At 30.5% G+C, this 22,026-nt stretch overlaps 1 protein-coding gene across 4 annotated transcripts in view; it reads left to right on the top strand.

Moving 5' to 3' along the window:
* LOC124357480 (zinc/cadmium resistance protein) overlaps window positions 1-22,026 on the top strand; it is a 67,647-nt gene that overhangs the window by 40,450 nt on the left and 5,171 nt on the right. For all 4 annotated transcript variants that reach the window (XM_046809317.1, XM_046809318.1, XM_046809319.1 and 1 more), the window contains exons 5-9: window positions 4,515-4,756; window positions 10,772-11,031; window positions 14,366-14,477; window positions 15,712-15,819; window positions 20,211-20,439. In XM_046809317.1, the coding sequence (XP_046665273.1) occupies window positions 4,515-4,756; window positions 10,772-11,031; window positions 14,366-14,477; window positions 15,712-15,819; window positions 20,211-20,405 (917 nt within the window). In that variant the 3' untranslated portion in view covers window positions 20,406-20,439. The remainder of the gene's footprint in view (window positions 1-4,514; window positions 4,757-10,771; window positions 11,032-14,365; window positions 14,478-15,711; window positions 15,820-20,210; window positions 20,440-22,026) is intronic.

Genomic DNA, 22,026 nt, shown 5'->3' with positions numbered 1-22,026 from the left:
GTTGACAAGTTACAATCCATTTCTTGTTTTTGTATAGTATATTTGCAAGTAATGTAGAAAAGCATGGACCCAAATCCTGATTAAGGTTTATTAGTTGGGGTATATGCCAATTATGCTTTCAGTTAAAAATTATTCTAATTAGACCAAATGTGTATAATAGTGAAGCTTGTGGTCTTTAAATGGCAGTTTTACATCAAAATATAGTCAGTATTGTGTGAGTAACAAAGAAGTCAACTGCATTGTTGATTCAATTGATTGGTACTAGATTGAGTCTATTCCTGTTCTGAGTTCTGTCAATTCTTCCAGCTTGTCACACTAGACTACTACTGTAATTAGTGAAGTAGCTTCTTCTAAAAAAAACATACAGTACTATTGAACCAGTGTCACTTTGTGTTGGTGGGGAATTCTTACCCTACCCTTATATGATAATATTATCATCCTGTTGTATTGAAAGATCCTTGAACTGTGTCGCATATAAATGTTACATTTTAAACAATCACCCCTATACCCTTATTTTGGTTGTAGAATTATTGTGGCGGTTCTTCTTTACAGGTGCAATCCAAACACTTTTCTATTTTTTGTTTTTCTTTTACTTTTTGGATATCAAATACCTAAATAATAAAAAATTCTTTAGTTCTGATAGGGCTAGAACAAGATGGCTGCCAGTGCAACCCTGTTCCTCCAAGTTCTTTTATTACTTTGTAATTTGTTTTAAATAGTCAGTAGAAATTAGATCCCAAAAACAAACATATTTTCGTTATTATGTTCAAAACAAGACCTTCTAATGTATACCTTCCAAATCAATTGTGGAAAATCTGAATATTCTGTTTTATAGCTCACCACTCATATTCCATATAAACCTGTAATAGGTTTATTCGTATTTCAATGTTTTACAAAGGATTTCTATACCTATGTTTAGTGAACCATAGGAGGCTGGCATGTACTGAAAAAACAACTCCAAAGAATCAGTTTTAAATGTACTGGATTTCAAACAGTTAATTTTGAAACAGAAGGTGCTGTTTTATCCTTAAGCAACTCAAACATAGTTATATTTAGTGTGTTGTACATTATTTTAAAATTTTTTAGCTAGGTAAAAAATAAATTATTATGTTCTGTTTCATATGACAGTCAAAATGTACAAAAATGTGTTTTATAAAATGTTATTAAAGTAAGCTCTAAAAAGGATATATATATATATATATATATATATATATATATATATATATATACGTTAAATTGTATAAATGGCAATAGCCTTATTTAATTTCAATAAACATTGAATCACAAAAAGTGAATTATATATATATATATATATATATATATATATATATAGAAATCCTGTATGTATATAGCCCATGTTTTCAATATTTATACCAAAATACTATACTTCTAATGAATATGCAAAGTCAAACAAACTAAGCATATTTAAAAAAAAAGTTAATTTGTTGTCTATAAAATGAAAGAACAAAAATCTATCAAGCTAATTTTAAAAAGTTTAGATATAAATACTGCAATGAAAATAATGATTTAACTTTGTTATAACCCATATTGTGATAAAAAACAAGATTGTTTTATAATTCTATGGTACAGTTATTAGATGCATTTTTTCTAGTACTTAAGTGCATATTCTTAGCACAATTTAAAGTTACTAGTGTATATTTTCTTATTTCTTATAGTTGGATTTCTTACAAATAGAGATGCAGCATGATAGAACACGTAGAAATACACACATAAAAACGTAGGATTGTCTGACAAAGGTGAAAACAAGGATCACTGTGTTAAACTTACATATGTTTTCAAGCCTGGTACTAGATATTAAAAGTTGAAATTAAAGAACTGGTACCAAAATTCAACTCTTTGCCTCCAGAGTGGCACAATGCCTAGTCTTAAGCTGATCAGCTTGTGTAAGCTATGAGAGCCAGTGAGTTATATATCAACATTACTCTGTTGTAGTATACAATGTTAACAGTTTGGCTCCCAAGCAGCACAGTCTAAAGCTGAGCAACTTTGTCAGTTTGTATAAGCTATGGGAGGGAATGAGTTAAACTGATAGTTACTATCACATTGTGTTAGTGATAACTTACCTCCTCTAACATGGTTATCTGGAACTGATTATGAGCCATGATTCATTCTGTTTGATTAAACTGTTATATCAATGTCCAGTGTCTATCAACATCAAGTTTTTATTCGTGAACTGTTTGATGCAGCTTTGTTGCTTTATACAAATAGGTTATGTTTAAACATGAATCACTTTACTTCCTTCCCAATACTACCTAATTAGTTATTTTCCTTATTTTAATAGTTTTCTATTCCAAACATTGAACTACAAAAGTAGAATTTTATCAACATAGATTTATTGGTGTATTGAAATGTGTTGAAGTAGTTTGCTGAGCCTAATAACAACCTAGTTGATGGTGGTATACAATATGTTACTGTCAGACTTTAATATTCATTGATTCTGTTCATACATTCAACAAGCATTATTCTTGAGGAAGTTTTCATTTTATTGGAAACAAGTTCGCTTACTTATTGTAGAAATAATGAGTGTAGATCTAGTTGTTAATACTGCAATATTACAAGAATTTGCAATACAACAAAAAACTAGTAGGATTGTTTATATAAGACATAAAAAACTCAATTATAAAAATAAAAATTGGTATGCAGGATTCTTAAAACAATATACAAAATGTAATTGTAACACATAATATATAAATGAGGCAAGCATATAAATAAATGGTAATTCTAAGCAATATATGGGTCATCCTCAATTTTTCTCATATTACAATATAATGTTCCAATAGTCAATTAGAAAAGGAAATGACTAGAATTTCTTGCCGGAAAGCAGTTATAGAGAGCAGGCAACCGCCAGACGGTCATATATTGCTTAGAGTTACCTATTAGTGATCAGGGGACACTGACGTGATCTGGGCTTCAAATTTTGGAACTACTCGAGTTAATTTTTGTTTGTAAAAGAGCAAGCAGCGCGAAGCGCTGCGCAGCGGGCAGGCATCGTGCGTGATCCTTTTTTTTATTAAAAATTTCTGATAAATTGTTATTACATATTACAATATAATGTAGGTAATGTAGGTAAAACAATTTTAAAACACATAATTACATGCTGGAAAGCAAAGTAAACCAATATAATCCGCCCAATACAAAATCTCCTTAAAAATTTGGTAAAGGAATCTGTGTCATTCCTTTGGCCTGAATCAATTCAGTATAGACGAAGATCACGCACGATGCTTGCCCGCTGCGCAGCGCTTCGCGCTGCTTGCTCTTTTAGGAAAAAAATTAACTCGAGTAGTTCCAAATTTGAAGCCCAGATCACGTCAGTGCCCCTGATCACAAATAGGTAATTCTCGCGGTTGCCTGCTCCCTATAACTGCTTTCCAGCAAGAAATTCTAGTCATTTCCTTTTCTAATTGACTATTGGAACATTATATTGCAATATGAGTTGCCTGCTCCCTATAACTGCTTTCCGGCAAGAAATTCTAGTCATTTCCTTTTCTAATTGACTATTGGAACATTATATTGTAATATGAGAAAAATCGAGGTTGACCCATATATTGCTTAGAATTACCAAATAAATAAACATGAGAAAAGGATTAATAGAAATATAAAATGTTTTCATCACTGTCGATCTGAAGGCCATATTATGAATTGAAATGAAGCATAATACATTGGTAATCTCATTAAAAAATCTGTCGTTGTTATAATTAAACTTTTAAAGTATTGGTCTATTATTAAATCAGTACATATCTTTTATTGATCAAAACATGTATCACTTATTTTGAACTGTGGTATAGTCGCTAAAAATATTTAGCTGACTTGTTATTTAGTTTGATCAGCAAGATTTACATTTGTTTATAATCACTTCAGTTCGTTATTTGGGTTATCACAGTTACATAAGTGATAATTGTTATTGCTTACATATTACTTGAAATATTCTGTAAATATAAACTACTATAAATAGTATTTGATGTTATACTATCATTCTGTGTTTATGTTGACCAAGAGTTAAACTAATTGTTTTATTTTGTACTAGAAGTATGGATAGTGTCAATAATAAAATAAATGATCCTTGTTTGTTATAATTTCTATCACAAATATAGTAGAAATTCAATATTAATTTATTATTACATGCTGTAAAAAGAAAAACATAAAAAAATAGACAACGATACATATGTCATCATAAATGTCATAAATTAATATGATTAATTTAATAGGACTACTGAAAGATTTAGAAGAAAATAGATATTGATGACAACATATCACTTGCCCTTTTTAAATCATACCATTAACTGTTTATATGCTTTTAGCTTTAAAAAAGGTACTTACATACAGTAGTAAAGTAGATAATTTAACCTGGCAATAGGCTACCTGGGAGGCAGGTACAGAGTGAGCATTTGAAGAGTGTACCAGTAGTATTTGACTTTTAAAAAAGTAATTTACAAATCAACTAACATGTAGATTGGCTAAAGTATGAATATCAACCCTGAGCTTGTATGTGACAGAACACGGTGGACATGGCCACTCACATGGCGGCATCGCCCACAGCCACACGAGGCTCACCCAGCTGGTTTCAGTTGGCGCGAGGGATGACAATGAGAACGATGAGACATTCTGCCCACCAATGGAGAAGGAACACTCACACAACGGCAAGATACCATCGGCCGATCAGATGAACATGAGGGGAGTGTTCCTGCATGTACTGGCTGACGCCCTGGGCTCTGTCATTGTCATAGCCAGTGCCACGGTCAGTTTTTGTCATGTCAATCAGTATTTTAGAGTTGCAAGTGTAAAGATATAAGAACAAAAGGAATTCAAATTTCAGACAGGAACTTAAGCTGCACTCTCTTAATATGAAGCCGTCTTATTTTAAGAACATTATATTTAACAATAAATGTAGGTTGTTTACAAATTCTATAGAATATTTCATTTTTCCAAGTTTTATATTTTGTAAATTTTACATTCACCTTACCCAATAAACTTACTGATCTCTTGCTCAACTCAAATCAAATCTCAGGTACTTGTCCTCTTAGCTTGCCATGTCACACTGGGTCAGGGTTTCCACTCAATTGTGTAAACATGTGCATCAATTTGATTTGTATTTAAATGGCAGTATTTGAGCTTTGGACTCTTTAAATAATTGAAATTTAAATGCAAGTCTAAAACACTTACAATGTTTATTAGCTTTAAGCTTCATTCTTATTTATTCTCATTGGTTATTTATTCTGTTCTTGTAAATATAGTAAGTAGTATATAGTTTAAGCTATGAGTTTTACCTAATTTTGAAGTATTTTTATTTGCAATATACAAATACAAATAATCAGTAGGTCTCTAATATCAACAGAATATAAATTCATTACTGTAGTTGATATTTCCCTCCTCAAAATGCTCTAATATTTCAATAAATTTATAAAGGTATATTACTATTATAGCAGCTACAGTTGCACTTAAACTGGGAGTAAAAAACAAGTATAAACAATATATTAATTTAAAACAAACACTCCAATAATATAGGTTTTTTTTATTTTTGTGAGGCCTTTCGTACTCAATGAGAACATCTTCAGTCCCACACGACTGAATAAAAGTAATAATAACATAAACAATTTTGTACTAAATAAAAACATATGTCATTAAAAATACAAAGAGATAATATTATATATATATATATATATACTATATATACAGGGTGATTCAAAACTAAAAAACTAAACGGCAATCTCTCGGGAGCTTATTCCTATAGCTAAAAACAAAGTAAAAAAGTTCATAATAAACCATATTGCCCCGGAAACGCTTCGTTATCTAGTTACGCCTAGAGAAAAATAAAAAAGATTTCGCCCGGATTTCAGAAACCCTTTGGGTGAAAGTCATGGCCGTATAAAAAATGATAAAGGTTACAAAGATACAAATAACGATTGTTTTTTTATGTTTTTATATCTGACAAATTTATTAAAATTCGTCCCAGAGCTGGTAAAGGCAATACTTTCCGAGATATTACTTTACGTAAAAACACAAGAATTGTTCAAAAGAAAATAACCACAGTTTTTGTGTTTAACCGTAAGATTACTATCCATAAAATGTATAAACAAAGGTCATTTTTTTCTTAAACCCTTTCCCGGGCCAGGCCGGCAATATATTGCCGCCATAAGATCTTAGTCTGAAAAGTGCCAGGCGGCAATATATTGCCGTCGGTGACGATAACGGCCGCCTTGATATTCGGTAATTTTTCTCTTTAAAAAAATACGACATGTTCAAATGATTAAAGTTTGTATGTTTTTTATATTCCCTGGTATAATTTGTAGATATTTAAATATGAATCATAATTTTTATTTTGGAGGTCTAATGCATTTTTAAATTTCGTAATTGTTACACGTGACATTATCAGGGTGACTCGATCTACATTGTTGTTAATTCTCTTAATGCTTGTAAGTGCAATCGTACCATTGTATGCTGGATTCTACTTCATTCATTCTTTTATTTTGTGGTTGTCAAATATTAAGTAGTGTTACCTTGCTTAGCTATTGTGTGTAGTAGTTACAATGACTGACAATTTGGCGATCTCACGGGAGTTGAAATTGGTAAGTAGGCAATCATATTAGTAAATAGAAAAAGTGTAAATAAATTTTTTCAAATAAATTGTGTAAATATTTCTTGGTAAATAGTGATTTTTAAACTGTATTGAAACTGGCTTATGGATCCTACAATCATGCTTGTTTACCGGTACACACTCCGTAATATGTGAATATTTATTTTAAAAGTTTCTTGCAGTTAAGAGTCCAGTTTGCTTTATTCACTTGTTGCAGAAAGTACAATTATGCGTATTTATACAAAAAGGTGTCATAAAAAAAATTTATTTAATTAGAGAAAATAACACAAAATATTTGTATGGGTTAGTTCCTTTATAAATGTACAATATATAATAACATATAGCTTTCTACAGTTAAAAATTATTTTTCCTTTTTTAGTTATTGACGAAAAGAATTAAAAAATATAAATTTTTTGTTTTAATGTAAAATCCATTAAAACATTGATTTTTTTTTAAATTTTAAATTGACTTAAAACTACATCTTTATATTTTATTAGTTTGATAGTATTTAATATGCTATAAACGAGTAATTTGGTGCAACTTTTAGGTGAAATATAAAAAATAAAAAATAATAATATATATAAAAAACATTCGCTAATGTTTATGAAGAAGTTATAAAATTTTTTTAATCTAAATGAGACAAGCAAAATTCGCCAATTTTAAGCCTGGGCACTTTTGACTAGTACACAAGGGGATAGATATGTGAAAAACTTTTGGCAACATCTCATGATTTGGTCCTGGGGGCCCTGAAAGGGTTTTAAACAGATTTGTATGAACATTTAAATTCTGAAGAAGATTCATGTGAATATACTTTAGAAAAAAATTAATAATAGGTATTGAAAATTTAGCATTTATTTTAAAAAATAAAAACAGACGCACAAAAATGCATATTCTGATCTGCATAAAATATTAAACTAATGTTTAGGGTTGTGAGTAACTGCTGATGCCTTTATTCATAGACTGAACATTAACCATAAAAATGTATTTAACCTCTTATAAAACTTGTAATAATCACCTATAATAGTTGCTCAAAAAGTGTCCTCCGTTGTGTAGCAATGCAACGTTTTCGCCGACGACGAATTCCCACCTCTTTTCTAGGCCGCGTTTCATAACGTTTGTGGAGCAATTCTTTGTGATAGTTTTCTGCCTGGCCTCTGTAATGCGATTAAACGTAAACTCCCACTCTATGTGTTAATTTTAATCATCCGTTTTTGAATAGAAACAATTGACATTCCATCCAACCCCATAAGAAAAAGTCTGCTGGCGTGAGGTCAGTGAGAATGTGGTTGGCCATTTTAACTGGTCTCCATTTCGACCCAATCCATTGTCTAACCGTATGTAACATTTAAATAGTTTTTTTTCACATCATTAGAAAAATGTGGAGGTGCTCCGTCGTCGCATAAACCATGGCAATTATTCTTGTTTTGAACGAGGAATATCTTCCAAGAGGGTAGGCAGGTTTGGTTCACAAAATTTTAAGTACCTACTACCATTAAGAATCGATTAGGGAGGAAAAAATAGGAGCCAATCAATATCACCCAGAACACCAAAGCCCATACATTGACTGAAAATGTATGTTGAAAATGTCCTTCGATCGCAGATTTCATGTGGGTTTGTCGTAACGCCCAAGTATGGGTATTACGAAAAATTTTACAATTTCCAATTTCTAGTAAAACAGGATTCCATCAGTAACGAGAATAACGGCCGAGAGAAAAATACTGAATGTCGTATACATATGTCTTCTTTATAAAACAACAGCGCCAAGAACATCCTTCCGTTTTAAATTAAGAACTTGCGGTAATATAAGTCTTGAACACGTTGTTTATATGGAAAGGGTTACAACTGTGCTTCAAGAATGAAGTTGTCCGCCATAAATACGCTGACTGGCAAATATTTATAACTGAAGTGATAATCGTCTGGTTGCTTGTGGTTGGTGAATAATTCTACAGCATTTATTATTGCATTGTTCATTATTATATTCCTTGCGCTACGTTGATCGACCAGTGATCTATTCGCTTCGGTTTTTAAAGCTACCAGTTTCTCTAAAGTTCGTCCTCTCCAACAGCTTCAAATGTTTTGCAATAAAAAAAAAGGGATCAGGTGTTCTTAGATGTGGAAAAAGGTATCACGATATTCCCTGAACTGCAGCTAAACCATTCTTAGTTAACGTTTGGCCATAGAATCTAGTATCATGGTCCCGGTATACTCTTCAAAACAAAATACATACTCAATTTTAACATTATCTGCCATTATTTACTAAAGTATAGATTACATACACTTTTATAAAAATATTAAAATAAAATAATTTAAAAATAAATATTTAAGTAAATATTTTTTATAGCACTTGTATAAAATAATTTCCAAATAATCACAGGATCTCACAAGAATACAATCTTCATCACACGCCACAATACAAAAACCTATCCATAAAAAGGTTATTCAAATATTAACTTCATGAACCTTTAAAATGTTGATCAGCGTGATATTGCCCAACCTTTGCAAAGAAAATATGACCGATAGAAAAGTGTTTGAATTAAATGATCAGCTGTTACTCACAACCTAAACATCTAGTTAATATTTTTATGCAGCATAAGAATCTGCATTTTTGGTGCGTCTGTTTTAATTTTTAAAATAACGACTAGAAATTTCAATACCTATTATTATAACTTTTTTCCTAAGTAATAATTCACATGAAATCTTTTTCAGAATGTAAATGTTCTACAAATTCCTGTTTAAAGAAAAAACTGACCTTTCAATTTAGACATATATGGAAGTAATCTTACGTTAAACACAAAAATGTGTTATTTCTTTGCACCAATTCTTGTGTTTTACGTACGATATCTCTGAAAGTAAATGCATTTAACAGAGCTCTGGGAAACGAATATTAAAAAAATTTGTCAGATATAAAAACCATAAAAAAAACAATCGTATTTGTATCTTTTGTAACTGCCTTTACCATTTTTAAATAATACGGCCTGACTTCACCCAAGGGGTTCTGAAATATCCGGCCGGGCGAAATACTTTTGCTAGGGGCCGTAACTCGCTAACGAAGCGTTTCCGGCATATGGTTTTATATGAACTTTTTTACTTGTTTTTAAGCTATAAGAAAAGAGCTCTCGATGAGATTGCCGTTATAGTTTTGAATCACCCTGTATATCTATAAGAGCCAAAATAATTTAGTAAACAACGAACCTGGGCCTTTTCAAAATTCACTGTTACTTTATTTGATCTTACTGAATATCAACTTTATTTTTTATATATACATATAACATTCTGTCCTGCCATAGAATATGATCTCTTTGTATTTTTAATGGCATGTGTTTTTATTTAGTACAAAATTGTTTATGTTATTATTACTTTTATTCAGTCATGTGGGACTGAAGATGTTCTCATTGAATACGAAAGGCCTCACAAAAATAAAAAAACCTATATTATTGGAGTGTTTGTTTTAAATTAATATATTTCCAATAAGAAAAGAGCTTCAAGAATGTAAATCTAAACAATTGAAAATAACTTGAAATATTAATTTAGTTCTTTGTTTGGTCAATAGATTCCAAACTAGGTTTTATGACTCTTTATCAAAAGCAGAGAGAAAGAAATGTTAGAGATAAGGTTTTGTTATATGGACCTGGTTCAAATTTGTTTATATAACCACAGTTTGACTTAAATAACTATTAAAAAAATTGACGAGTTACTTGAATTTTGAAGAAAAGAAAGTGTGACTGTTACTCTTGAACAATTGTGGAAATACATATTCGTAAATGTTGTTGCAGATGAGTAATCGACCACCATATCTCTGCACTCACAATGAATGTGAATTAAATAATAACTAAAATTGTTGAATAAAATATTTTTTCTATTGTGAGGTGAATGACAGTAATTTTTTTTAATAACACTATAGATCCCTATAAGGATATATTTCAGTAGACAAAAATCGCAAAGTACATTCAAGTTATTCATTCTGTTGTCTACTCTAAATATAGGTTTTTATATAAGTAACCGTACTTAATGGAGAGGAATAGGATTTCCGGTGTATTTCTCCAAATGAAAAATAATTTCATTTAGATCAATTTATTTCACGATTAATTATTTATTTAGCAGTTGGTGTATCCCATTTTCATAGGTCATGAATAATTACATATTAAAGCCTCTAATAAATTTAACTTGGCACTCTTGTAGGTGGTTTGGTTGACCAACTGGAAGTACCGATACTACATGGACCCAGCGCTGAGTGTGCTGATGGTAATGCTGATCTTGCGGTCAGTATGGCCACTGCTACAAGAGTCTGCATTGATTCTACTGCAAACGGTACCAACTCACATTCAGGTAGATGCGATACAGCGGCGTCTGCTGGACAAGGTGGACGGAGTGTTGGCTGTTCACGAGTTCCACGTATGGCAGCTCGCTGGTGACCGTATCATCGCTTCTGCTCACATCAGGTCAGTTTAGGTTTTATTTTTACAAATGTTTATTAATGTTACAGTAAACTGTTATTAAATACTACTCCATGTTGAATATGCTCATTTAAACATTTAATGGAGAAGTGTCATTGTAATAATACTCAACATTATACATCTAAGCAATTAAATGAATTAACAGTTTAGAACACAGAACAGAATAACTTTGCATTGCCTTAAGAAAGAATCCAATACTTTATCCTTCCAAATGCATGTATACACTTGAAAAGTCTCACAACTATAATTTTTACTTTTATTTATTGGATAGTAAATTCTTACATATACTACTTATTACAACTGTACAAGAAGTATTGCCTTAAGAAAGAATCCAATACTTTATCCTTCCAAATGCATGTATACACTTGAAAAGTCTCACAACTATAATTTTTACTTTTATTTATTGGATAGTAAATTCTTACATATACTTATTACAACTGTACAAGAAGTATTGCCTTAAGAAAGAATCCAATACTTTATCCTTCCAAATGCATGTATACACTTGAAAAGTCTCACAACTATAATTTTTACTTTTATTTATTGGATAGTAAATTCTTACATATACTTATTACAACTGTACAAGAAGTATTGCCTTAAGAAAGAATCCAATACTTTATCCTTCCAAATGCATGTATACACTTGAAAAGTCTCACAACTATAATTTTTACTTTTATTTATTGGATAGTAAATTCTTACATATACTTATTACAACTGTACAAGAAGTATTGCCTTAAGAAAGAATCCAATACTTTATCCTTCCAAATGCATGTATACACTTGAAAAGTCTCACAACTATAATTTTTACTTTTATTTATTGGATAGTAAATTCTTACATATACTTATTACAACTGTACAAGAAGTATTGCCTTAAGAAAGAATCCAATACTTTATCCTTCCAAATGCATGTATACACTTGAAAAGTCTCACAACTATAATTTTTACTTTTATTTATTGGATAGTAAATTCTTACATATACTTATTACAACTGTACAAGAAGTATTTTTCTACAGTGAAAATGAACTAATAAAAAAGGTCAGTTGTAGTGACACTTAACAATGTAAACACGAATAGAGCTAGAATTGTATTAGAAGTTTATGACTATTGACCCAGTGAATTCAGTTCTGCTTATCTTTTTCAATAAATCCTTAAGCCTTCATTATATTACTTGTGAATGTGATAGTGTCAGTTTATTGGATGTGGCTTACAGCTATTAATGTGCATATCAATCATATTAAAACCACAGGTGATCAATCAAGCTTTTATTCCACAAGAATGTTATCATCACACGTGGAGTGGTATCACAAAGCTATGTTTTCTGCTATTCTGAGCAAATCATGTATTCTTCATTTGAAGTTCGTTTTTGACAATGGAAGGACTGTGAAAGAAACAGGATTTTTCTGGACATATGCCATTGTTCAGTGATGCAAAACAATTGTTTACTAATTGTGTACCAAATGGACGAAACACATGGGGTTGGTGATTTCTGAGGTTGTAGTAATAAATATTCATTCGGTTTGCAAAGTTTACTTATAAGCTTAATTGTGGCAAAAACCTAGCAGGCACACTTCTAGATGTAAACATAAAATAATGTCTTGCCACGTTGCTGCCAAAATAGAGTAATAATGAACTTAAATTATATCTTGTGGGGTGAGCCTGGTGGCTCCTACATTCTTTGGAATATCCCTGCCTACGAACTTAATAATGTAATAAAACTTTAAAATTGACTTCCCTCACGTTGATGTCGACTCTAACACCTTGGCGTCATCATTTTGGCTCAACATTGAAGCTGCAGTCACAACAAGGAAGATTAAAATTAAAGTTGGAGAGGAATTATTCTACTCGAAGTTGAACAAGAACTTGATATTTGGTCTCACCTAAAACAAAATCACGATGGTATTTGCCATTTACCGAGACAACTTAATATCACAACAATGTGGTTCCATTAGAAGGACATCACCACAATTAATACCTGTATTATTATGTCAAATAAAACAGCATCATAGGTCAGTTACTTTACTATTTACTTTGCATTGCATCCAAAATATATGTCTCACATGAAGAGGCTAATTTATAATACGAAAATGTAAATCAGGTGATCAGTGAGCTGTCAAACAACTACAAAGCTCAAGAAAGAAAAAATACTTCACATGCTAATTAGATTATTATTCTACCAAGAACATCGGAGAAAAATAATACTAACAGTTAAATTGTTTGTTACTGATTGTTTTGTATCACTGAAAAATGGAAAATGTAGAGAAAAATCATGTATAGTGTTCAATTTCATTGCAATATAATTTAGTCATAAACCAAAATAAATAAATTCCTATTGATAAACTTATTCTACAAAAAAGTGTTCTTTTGGTCAATATTTTGTGATTAGGATAATTTCGATAAAAATTAAAATCTATGTGATATTTGCTGTAATCCTTACATTTATAAAAACATATTTAATATGTTGAATGTAGTTCGAGAGCTGATGACTGCATGGTCAAGTGCATTGATTTTTGGATGTGACGTAGGTTTAGATACAGTCTGTGAGTGAAGCACTTTTTATCAGTATTGGCAACTATGTACTGTACTGACTTCTTCCATCATTCTGTTTAATTTTATTTTGTATTTGATAAAATCCTCACACAAATCCATGGTCCATAAGGAAAGACTGTAAAAGACCAGAAAGGAGTTTGGTCTCACCTTTTATTAAAGCAAAAAATTGTACATATTTCAGTTCGTCAGTATAAGTCATATTGTTTTCTTGGTTTAAATTTATTTAAATTTTTAGGATATGATTAGTGGAGTTAAACAAAATTTGAATCAGGGAAGGTCGTACACTATGTTTGTCAGCCAGGAAAAGATACCTGATAAAGTACTGGTTAGCTATAGTCACTTGATTATTGTGGTATACAGGCACTAACTGTGTATTGCTCAAAAACAACTTTATATTTGTAAAGCTGTTCTTACAAATATATATATATATATATATATATATATATATATATATATATATATATATTATATAAAATCAATTTATTTTTTGAAACATTCCAGAAAATTATTGTACTTCTGTCAGTTTATTTCAGGATTTTACTTAACTACATTTTGTTGAGTACCTTTCCATGAGACTGCCTTATTATTAAATTTTTAATTCATTGCATTATAAATCCATCAAATTTATTTTCTTTATAGTATAACTTTATATTTATAGTTACGTTATAATAGTTAGTTATTCAAATAAGGTTTTATTATAATTAAACATTTTGAACAGGTGTAAAATTTTAATACAATAAGTGTTTGAGCTTTACTTGTTTTCTTTCTCTTACAGATGTAGAAATCTCTCAGAATACATGAAAATAGCTGAAAAAGTGAAGGAATTTTTCCATAATGAAGGCATACACTCTACAACCATACAACCAGAATTTGTTGAAATAGCTGACGTAAGTAGTAACTTGTTAATTATTTTTATTGTAAACTAATTATGCTTGTATTTAGTAAAACTGAATATTTATACTAAAACAGTTTGAATGAAACTTCTATTTATGCTCGGTTTTTAAACTCTTTGATACTTGACTCAATTTACACTTGTCTTGAAGTTAAAAGAGTATAGAGTGGAATAGTGATGGTGCGAGTGAGTAGTGGAAGAAGGGAGTAAAGTTTTGTACATTTTCAAAAATTAAAAGATCCATTTTATTTTTTTAATAGTTCAAATTTTTTACAAAGGAAACTAATTTGCAAGTGACATAATTAAATTTACGGGTGATTCAAATTACTCGATACCTAAATACCATGATACTTGGCAAAGTTATTGATTATTCTTCATACTGTGGCTCTTTTCTTTTTTCTGTTTGTTGGACTGTGAAAGAATTATTGTGCTTGCTTGTACATGAATATGGCATGTGTGTAAGCTGTGACTTCCATACTTGCCTTGTTTTAATACTGAGACAAAACAAACATGCTTGGACTTCAGGTCTGTTGATTATTGGAGAGCTCTATAGGTCAGAAGTCATTGTAGGGGTTAGTGGAAAACACTTTTAAGCATAGAAAAAGAAAAACAGTTACAATTGTAATAGGAATTGGGTAAGATATACTGAATCACTTGGATTTATGAGTGAAAAAGAGTTTTTACGAGCAAGTGATGATTATTCATATGGTTACTCATAAGTACAAACCTGAAACTGTTAAGCAACACTGTTACATGTCAGTTAGCATCAACAAGTAGTCAGGCAATGTTATACAACCCTTTAAATATTAGGCAGCTAACTTACAGTTCTTGAAGATAAGACTAGGCTGTATACTTTCACACCTGGCATCAAAATAGTTAACATGATATTAACGTAAGTACTTGGAATTGAAAGCCATAAATAAAATGGTAATTTCTCATCATAATAACTAGCTGCAAATATTTGGAATACAATATGAAATCAAGAAATTTTAAATCATAAGCAAATACTTTTAGTACACTTATCCATAGTTACTAGTACAAAAATATTTGATGTAAAGGAATTGGTACAAACATTTTTGTAACGAATATAAATAAATTTTGTCTTTAATTAGTTGCCTATTAGTTAGTTAAATTGTTTTTACTTTTTCACTGATAAAAATGGTACCTCTGGTGTTAGATTTGTGATCAGTAGGTGGTGGTATATACTAACTGTACATGACTGATTGCAGTTCTCAGAAGACAGAGTTCAAGAGGCTCCATCAGAGGACTGTGTATTGGACTGCCCCAAGACTGACAAGCCTTGTGCGCTGTCCACCTGTTGTGGTCCTTCCAAACATGTGAGTACATTTACATGTTTTTTAATGGTATAATGAATTTCACGTTAAACATTTTGTTGATTTTTAAAAGATACCTCAAAAGAAACTGCAGTGCACATTTCTTTCAAAAAATCAAATCATTTCAGTTTACAAAAACAGTATGATATTGTAATAAATTAGAGTAGAACTGGTTCCCCAACCTAATTTATTCAAATATGTTTATATCAAAAGAAATCCAAGCCTTGTCTAGAACGTGTTGCAGTAAACTCCTAGTAATTGGTAGTTAACTGTAGTATACAGAATACAGGTAATGTCAGACCGTGAGAAATATACAGTTTTAGAAATTGGCATTTGTTGCTGGTTTATCTTTTCTATTCAACTGTCTTATTATTTAGTACCAAATTTATATTTCAACAAAAAAAATTTTTTAAAGGATACAGTTTTGTAAATTTAGATTGTTCAAGGAATTTTGTAACATTCCTTTTCTAATCTTATTGATTTACATGTGTGGGTTAGATAAATTTATTTTAGATACATTCTTTCTATTGAATATGCATTCAAAACTGGCCCTTAAAAAGGTTTATTTGTTTGAATCTTGATTTGGTCGTGATATTTGTACCTAATAATTTGTTCTATGGTAATTAATCTAATTAAGAGTGACATGCATAGATATAAATAAAATACTAATGGTTTGCAATGCAGCAGGCTACGATGTTGTTATACTTTAATTTTGTTTCCAATAATGAAACAATAAACTACTGGCAACTTGTCATATGATTGAGTTTAATTTATAGACAGAGGTTTTTTATGCCTCACTTTCAGTATTGTGTTTATTTTTTATACAATTTTGTTTGTTACATCAATGATTGTGTTGTTACATATTAAATTTTGTTTAATCCTAACCGATGTGGAAAATAGAGTTGAAAATGTATTTTATACTCATGCAGTTGTGGCTTATCACTAGATCTGGGTGTCTCTTTTTCTTGTGCTGGCAGGCCTATGTTGGCTGATTTGCAAAGGTTTTTATAAACTGCTCTTAGGCATGTTGTTTTTTCACTTGAAAATATTTTGTATATAGGTTTTTTTCAACATGAAACGTAAAATATGGATATTTTATTTTGTAACTTATTATCTTACACAAGATAAAATTACAAAAACTAGTTATCATTTCAGTTTTGTTGTAAAAATCCAACTTTTCAGTTCCCTTGTTCCTAAACAACTTTTTATTGAACAAATCTAGATAGCCAACAATTAATAAATATATCCTGACAGTAAGATATCACAAATCTTTACTATATGTATGGATTGCTGAAAATTTTTAATGAAACACACATGTTACAATATAAATTGTCTCTTGTTGTTTGTCATTTGTTTGTAGTAAGAACAAAGTATGGATTGCTGAAAATTTTTAATGAAACACACATGTTAAAATATAAATTGTCTCTTGTTGTTTGTCATTTGTTTGTAGTAAGAACAAAGTATGGATTGCTGAAAATTTTTTAATGAAACACACATGTTACAATATAAATTGTCTCTTGTTGTTTGTCATTTGTTTGTAGTAAGAAAAAAGTATGGATTGCTGAAAATTTTTAATGAAACACACATGTTACAATATAAATTGTCTCTTGTTGTTTGTCATTTGTTTGTAGTAAGAACAAAGTATGGATTGCTGAAAATTTTTAATGAAACACACATGTTACAATATAAATTGTCTCTTGTTGTTTGTCATTTGTTTGTAGTAAGAACAATGTATGGATTGCTGAAAAATTTAAATGAAACACACATGTCAGAATATAGTTTCTCTTGTATTTTGACGTTTGTTGGTAGTAAGAACAATGTATGGATTGCTGAAAAATTTTAATGAAACACACATGTCAGAATATAGTTTCTCTTGTATTTTGACGTTTGTTGGTAGTAAGAACAATGTATGGATTACTGAAAAATTTAAATGAAACACACATGTCAGAATATAGTTTCTCTTGTATTTTGACGTTTGTTGGTAGTAAGAACAATGTATGGATTACTGAAAAACTGAAATGAAATACACATGTCAGAATATAGTTTCTCTTGTATTTTGACGTTTGTTGGTAGTAAGAACAATGTATGGATTACTGAAAAACTGAAATGAAATACACATGTCAGAATATAAAGTTTCTTTTGTGTTTTGATGTTTGTTGCTAGTAAGAACAGTGGCATCAATAAACCAGCACAGCCTGCTCAATGAATACTTTGTTTCATCTTCTTCAAAATTATAACAAATACTTTACACAAATAATGAAGTAAATCACAGTTTCTATAAACTAACGACTAAAAACTAATCGATTCCCTTTCACTAACACAACATCGCATTGTAGGTGTTCGGAAGAATATTTTTTAGTATGAAAGTAACTTGTAACATAACGGGGGGAAATCAAGTTCACGACAAAGTGATCTATTTAGTGATGTAGCTTTTGTTCTTGCAGACCGAAAATTCCATTCATGACTGTAGTTGGAATTTGGCTTAAGGTAGGAGGTCAATCTTTACACAGCGGTCTGTACAATCTACGCGTTTACATCTATGCTTTATTATAATTAAGACTGCTTTAAACTACCATCATTTCTTTGAATTATAACTTCCTGTTTTCGATAACACAATTCATTAGGAACACACACATTGTAAATTTATTGGAGTTAATATTTGAGTTGTTGGTTTGATATGCGATGAAATGAAAATTACACTTTGACTAGATTCTGCTTGGTGACCAGTAAGAGGCTTAAGCCATATTTTTGTATTTTTTTAACTGGACTTTTAATCAGATTTTAAGTCTGTGCCTTCTTAATTTTTCCTGGATAATTGGGGCTGACTGTACTTGTGTGTTAATGTATATTTAATTGTGTAAAAGGCTAAAATAATTATTGTAGGTAGATAATTCGTGTTATTGAGTTTGTCAAATGTTGATTGACGAGCAGGATAGAACATTTTAATTTGTTTTCTAAACTAGATCTGTATTCAAAAAGACAGTTAGTGAATATGTGACTTTAATCTGTGGCTGAATGTTTCAGTCAGATGAACAGAGCCAGAGTTATAGTTCTCTGCCGGGTTTGTGTCACTGTGTTTAATTCTATTGACTAACCAGAGTTGTAAGTAAACAGCAATGTTATGGTCACCAATTTGTGGCTTTGAAATAACATAACATTGGACCTTGTGTGAATATTATACAGTACAGTACTATGTGTAGGTAGCCATGTCAAAATTGAAGAATGTTTATTATACGTAAAAAAATAAAAATGACACAGTAGAAAACAAAATTTATTATATACAAACAAATATAAATGACAGAAGAGTTTAGAAATTAATTTAAGAATGGTTAGGATTGTTTTTAAAATCCAATTTTTGTACATTCTTTATAAATGTTAAATTGTAACTTCCACCATTCTTTTTAGTGTTCTAAATTTGTCAGTAGATGCAGGAGAGTAAATTAGGACTACCAGACTGAATATTAATGTTTAACTCTAGCCTTATTATTTTCACAGGCCATTTATTTTTTTCTAAATTTACAATGTTTATGAAACATTTTTGTATGGTTATTAATCTTATACAACTCATTGTTTTTCCTAAATTTACAATATTTATAAAACAATTTTCATATGGTTGTTATCTTTGATGCAGTTACACAATTTATTAATCTCGTCAATTTTCTCATCTAGCTCACAGGCCATATTTTGTTAATAATTAATTAGTTAACTGTTTTTTCCACAGCACAAATTTTGAAAGTAGTTATAGAAGATATTTAACACATTTTTTGTAGGCGTAACTCTCAAATAAAAATGTGTTGTACTTACCTTGCTGTTGTGTGCCATATGTATTTAGCATGCTATTAAATTCCTGCATCATACTATAAATACTAAGTTTATTTAAATAATATGTGGGCCAGAATTTTTTTCTGCTGCTATTAAGTTGAGTGGGTGAAGCTACAATGAGTATTTATTCAGTGATTCAGCATTACTAGCTGCACCATAGATTGAAAAGGTTTTTCTTAAAATACAAACATTTACTATTTATGAAAATATTTTAATTATTAGTCTTCTACTTCTCTTTGCACGAAAAAATGTTGTGATACACACTTTGTATATTTAAATGATTTTAAAGAAATTTGTATATTTTATTTTTAAGTAATTTTAATTTTTGAAGCTTTACTTTTGAAATTACCTATGAAACATTCATATGCTTTATGCAGTAGCAGAAAAATGGTGATTTAAAACCAAAATACTATTGTTGAATACATACATAATTTGAACAATATGCACATTATGTCCCTTTTATGCACTGAACAAAACTATAGTGCACATTTGACTTCAATAGTTGACAGTTTACAGATGTTTAAATGATTATATCTATATTATAGCAATATTTATATATAATTGTGTAACAGGGCCGTGACACCCCGTCTCCAGGCGACACTCCATACCTGTGCAGACAGCGCAACAACTCTGTGGCAAGTGGTGGTGGAGTGGGGGCAGGAGGGGGAGCACGGGGGGAACTCAGCGAGATGGAGAGGGGGGCATTGCTGGGGGGCTGCGCTTGTCCCTCCCCCAGCTTGGCTGCCAAACAACAGGCTTGTGTTTGACACTGGCCCAACTCTAGTGCTAGTGGCACACAAGGTATATCTATCAGTGTGTTATTGTACAGAATGGCAACTTATCCTTTATTCTGGACTAAATGGACTAAAAATTATATCAGTTGTTGTTACCATGGAGACAATGTGAAAACAAATTATAGGCAGGTTTAATCTTTGTGTTCAATATTTATTCATGGTATTTAATATTTTATTTACTAATGAAGTCCATAACACTTCTTAAAATCAAAGGTAATGTGTGTTAAAAAACTAAAATTCTAAAATGAAAATGTTGTTGCTTTATTAGGTACATTTTAAATCTCAATATATTTAGTGAATCTAGAAACATTACATTTTAACTTTTTTATTACATTATAGAGATAGTATTGATTGAAAAGTGACATATATAACATTGAGAAAGAGCTCAGGTGGAAAGAAATGAATACACTGTGAAGGAACGATGTTATCATTTAGTGGCGTAATATTTTAGGTTTACCGGTAGTGTATTAATTTTGTTTCAAATGTGCTGATTCCAGAAATTATGGATTTCGTTCTACTTTATTTGGAAAAAAGTACACATTTATGTAAATTTTCCAAAAATATGTGTACTTATTTTCCTTTTTTGACAGCATTCCTAACCATAAAAACATTCAATGAATAAGGACAATGATACTTTTAATTGATATTTCCATTAGAAGTTCGAAACTGGCAACATAAACCATTGAATAATGATAAAGGAGTTGTAAGAGATCAGAGGTGATTTGACTTAAGCGTTAAGCTCCCCACCGAGGCGATTAGGCTTCCTATAGAGATGATTAAACTTAAGTGCTAGGCTCCCACCGATACGACCAGAGATGATTAAACTTAAGTGCTAGGCTCCCACCGATGCGACCAGAGATGATTAAACTTAAGTGCTAGGCTCCCACCGAGGCAATCAGAGATGATTAACCCTTTTAACCCGGCCATTAAATCAAGTGATGTGCCAGAAATCCCAAGCCATTTTCAGACAAAATGTAAGGGTTTTGTAAAAAATTCATGACTCAGTTATTTTTTAAGATATTTAGGTAATTCTTTTTTTGTTTTACTTCTTTATACATTTAGCTTACAGACATATACAAATAAAATTATTATTTTGAAAGTAATTTTTTGTACATACATATGAATATATAAAAAATAAATAAAAATGAAAAAATTTCAAGTTTGATCATGGAAACCATATAGATAAAAAAATATTTGACACAAAAATACCCATTTACTTTATGATATATTTAATCTTTAATAAAAGGAAACAAAAATTATAGGCCTACCTGATTTACAAGTGGAGTAACATCAATTTATGTAAAGCCGTGTAAATTTTTCTTTTTGCCATTTTTGGGCAAGGCAACGTAACAAGACCTTTAAAATTCACTGTACTTAAAATAAACATAAAACCAAAGTTATTTCTGACAAAATGACTAAAACTGTTCATAATCTAATTTAAAAAAAGTTTTAAAACAATATTTACATCACTACAAAATGTAAATTTTCAAGATATCCATCACTCAAATCGTCGTCACTAATCACATCCACACCATTTGCAACTAGGTTACTAATTAGTGTATTTTCACTTACGGGAGACTTTGAACGATGTCTT

The sequence above is a fragment of the Homalodisca vitripennis genome, chromosome 3, assembly GCF_021130785.1.
Source record: "Homalodisca vitripennis isolate AUS2020 chromosome 3, UT_GWSS_2.1, whole genome shotgun sequence".
Classification (NCBI taxonomy): Eukaryota; Metazoa; Arthropoda; class Insecta; order Hemiptera; family Cicadellidae; genus Homalodisca; species Homalodisca vitripennis.
The sequence above is the reverse complement of the archived record's forward strand: the minus strand, read 5'-3'. Positions and strand labels throughout refer to the sequence as shown.